This window comes from Fonticula alba, assembly GCF_000388065.1.
Source record: "Fonticula alba strain ATCC 38817 unplaced genomic scaffold supercont2.2, whole genome shotgun sequence".
Lineage (NCBI taxonomy): Eukaryota > Rotosphaerida > Fonticulaceae > Fonticula > Fonticula alba.
Genome location: NW_009242972.1, coordinates 3,239,100 through 3,242,401, shown reverse-complemented (window position 1 = coordinate 3,242,401; position 3,302 = coordinate 3,239,100). Strand labels below are relative to the sequence as shown.

General features: G+C 66.7%; 1 protein-coding gene across 1 annotated transcript; it reads right to left on the bottom strand.

Annotated features, from left to right (window-relative positions):
* Positions 1-176: 176 nt before the first annotated feature.
* H696_01674 (hypothetical protein) lies at positions 177-3,302 on the bottom strand. The gene is made up of 4 exons (XM_009495579.1): positions 2,311-3,302; positions 1,486-2,099; positions 1,135-1,323; positions 177-980 (listed from the first exon to the last, which is right to left on the bottom strand). Exons 1-4 carry the CDS (start codon positions 2,963-2,965, stop codon positions 459-461), a joined length of 1,980 nt encoding a protein of 659 aa, XP_009493854.1. The 5' UTR covers positions 2,966-3,302; the 3' UTR covers positions 177-458.

Sequence of the window (3,302 nt, the reverse complement as noted above, 5' to 3'; positions counted from 1 at the left end):
GGGGGGGGCTAGGGTGAAAGAGAGAAGGGAAGGACATCACAAAAGCCGAGGACACAACGGGGCAAGATAGCAGGGGCAGCACGGCTGGGAGTAATTGCCAGCACACACACACACACACACACACGTGTCGAAGCGCTGTGTGTGTGGAGGGGGGGGGGGAAGCGAGAGGGGGACGCTCTGTACATGTTTAAGCTGTATATTAAGTGTGGTCGGGTGTGGTGAAGGGGAGATAGCGAAAGGCGAGTGGGGACCAGGGAGAGAGGACATGAGGGATGGAGAGAGAGAGAGAAAAAGGGGGAGTGTGTGTGGACGGGAAAGAGAAAGAAGTCCCACCAAAGGGCAGGACGAAGAGGCGGCAAAGCCAACACCCGGGAATGCCCCCGCCCTCCTCCCCGCTCCTGTCGCCCCCTCCCTCGGCCTGTGTGCGCCCTTTCCTTTTGCTCGGGCCCCTCCCGCTCTCAGGGGGTGGATGCAGCCGAGGAAGGGCCGGACTTTCCGCCCGGCAACAGCATCGACAGCATCATGGCCGAGGAGGACCGACGCATGCCGCTGGATGGAGGGGCAGCCGGCGTGACAGCAATGCTCTCCTGGCTGGTGCTGGCGCTGGTGCTGGCGCTGGTGCTGGCCGCCGCGGCCTCGGCGTCTTGCACCCCGCCAGAAACCACAGTGACGCCGTTGGCCAGAGCCAAGCGGAAGGTCCCTCGTCCGAGAAGGGCGCTCGGCACGCGGAAGGCCTCGGTCGGGTGCAGTACTGACAGGGAGAACAGCCGTAGGATGACATTCTGATAGTCGATCACGGCCAGGGGATCGATGTCGTCCGTGTAGAAGAGGTTCGGCACAAACACGCGCGCCAGGTTGTCCACCTCCATTTGGTTGCCGGCCGCACACAGCTGCACCTCGTGCAGGAACCCCACCAAAGCCTGGAGGAGCTGCCGGTGTGGCGCCGGAAGAATGAGGTGATACAGCTGAAGGACGACGAGCTACATGGGCCAATGCACACAGGCACACACAGGCGCCAAGGCATGTCAGCATGGCGGCCAGTCACACATCGGACCACTGCAGGAGTCGGTGGGGGAGACACGCAAAAAAAAAAGGAAAAGAAGAAAAAAGAGCGAGAACACAAGCAACACGCACTGTCTGCTCTTCAAGTAACGAGTGCATGTGGGCCTTGGCCAGGCCATAGTAGATGCCGGTGAAGGCCTTGGAGATCAGGCGATCCGGCAACTCACGCAGGAACTCCTTGAAAACATCGGCCAAATCGAAGATATTCAGCTCCTCATACTCGGCAAAGGACTTGCTCAGCTCGAGACACTCGCGCACGAGCTGCAAAGGCAGGCCCCCATGCCCGGGGGTCGTCGCCACCCGGGGGGACAAAGACCGGGATTGGGAGGACGAGGAGGAGGAGGAGGAGGAGGTCAGACACATGGGCACCCGGCGAGCCACCGGCTTCGGGATCCCAGCAGGCGGATGCCCATTCATGCGCACCTTGGTCCGCTTCTTGCTGCCGGCCACGCGGAAAAGCCCCTGCGAGTTGAGGCCGCGCTGGCGGATTTCCACCATCAGGGCATGTGCCGCGCGTGGCAGGGTCAAGTCATCTGGCCCGCCAGAGGGAATGGTCACCGTCTCCAGCTCGCTCAGGGGGACGCCGAAGATGGCGCGGCCCCCCGGGCAGGGAGGGGCCGAGCGCAGCTTGATCGGTGGCGGGAGGTGCACGCCGGCCTGCTGCGCTCCGGCCAGGAGGCTGGCACTGGTGTTGGAAGAGCCAGCGGAGGAGGAGGAAGAGGAAGAGGAAGAGCTACTGAAGAAGGACCGGAAACGCCGCTGCCAGCTGCTGCCGGAACTAGGCGTGGCAGTGGCAGCGGCAGCGACAGGAGCGGCCGGGGCGGCGGCAGGCGGAGCCGAAGACCCAAGCACACCGCCAGAGCCGGTGGCGGCATTTGCCTCGCCACTGGCCAGGCCGTCAGACCCGGCCTCCATCTGCAGTGAGTAGTTGATGACCTGGTAGAGGCAAGTGAGGGCCGCTGCCGTGGCCGTGGACAGGTCCAAACTGCTGAGCGACGTGTAGGCGACCTCTTCGGCATGCGCGACAGGGGCCGACGCTGGCAAGGCAGAGAGCGAGAAAGGAAGCGAGAGAGAGAGACAGAGAGAGACAGAGAGAGACAGAGAGAGACAGAGAGGGACAGAGAGAGAGAGAGAGAGAGGCGGGGGGAGGCAAGAGAGGACGGTCAGACAGGGAGGATGGCTATGCGCGTGCCCGGGCGGGTGTGTGCGTAGGCATTTGTGCACGTGCAGCAGGGAGGCGAGGCGTACCATCTCCCCCGGCCGGGGACGTGAGCATCGGAGCACTGGCAGGGGTGCTAGCCAGGGCCATGTCGCCAGGATGCAGGGGGGCCGCGCGGGCCGGGGTCTCCGGGCCGCTGCCGGCCACCGGCCGGCGAACCTTCGACGGGCTCATGAGCTGCTCATCGGCCGGGCGCTTGCCAGCCGGGCTGATGACCATGGCGCTGTCGGGCGAGGCGCCGACGCCGGTGGCCAGTTTGCAGGCCGACGCCGGGGAGGCCATGTCCGTGTCGCCGGTGGCCGCCGGGGCTGGCGTGGCGTCGGGTGCCGAGGTGGCTGCTGAATGGGAGAAAGAGCTGAGGGCCTGGGTGAAGAAGGGCAGGTGCATGGCCAGGGGAGCGACTCCGGCCCCGGCGGCGGGCCCGGCCGAGGATGAGGGGGTAGTGACCCCCGTGGCCGGGGCGTCGGGCATCCGGAGCTGAAAGGGCTTCACCGGGGCCGACGCTGCCCCCCCGAAGGTGCTCGGGGCCGGAGGGAGGGAGAATCCACCAGAGCCTGTTGAGGAGGAGGAGGAAGAAAACCCGGCAAAGGCAGCGGAAAAGGCGGATCCCGAGGTCGCAGGCTCCGGCGTGAAGACCACCGAGGCCGCTGCCCGGGCGGCTGTATCCGAGAAGGAGGCAAACATGAAGGGGTTCTTGCTGTCGGAGGGCGCCGTCAGGGCCGACTTCAGGGAGAAGCTCGGGGCATCCGGGGCCGGGACCGGTCGCGCAAGGAGCTCCGTCGCCCGAGGGGTGGCCGGGGCCGGGGCCAAAGTCGAGGCCGGGGCCGCAGCCGCTGCACGGGAGGGGGTAGCCGCACCGGCGGGGGGAGGAGGCGGGGCGTGCGTGGGCCGGGGCGATCCGGACCGACTCGGGGTGCCTGGGGCTTCGGTGGCGGCGGCGGCGGCGACCCGGGCCAACGGCAGGGGCTTGCCGGCACTCGGGCCGGCAATCCCAGGGAGGTCGGTCTCGCCTGACACGCGC

Bases quoted from the DNA above. Each gene is read 5' to 3' on its own strand.
- H696_01674 (XM_009495579.1), bottom strand. From the start codon at position 2,965: ATGTTTGCCTCCTTCTCGGATACAGCCGCCCGGGCAGCGGCCTCGGTG. The intron at 2,100-2,310 runs GTACGCCTCGCC...CTGCCTTGCCAG, and splicing joins GTCCCCGGCCGGGGGAGATG to CGTCGGCCCCTGTCGCGCAT. The intron at 981-1,134 runs GTGCGTGTTGCT...TGGCCCATGTAG, and splicing joins CGTTACTTGAAGAGCAGACA to CTCGTCGTCCTTCAGCTGTA.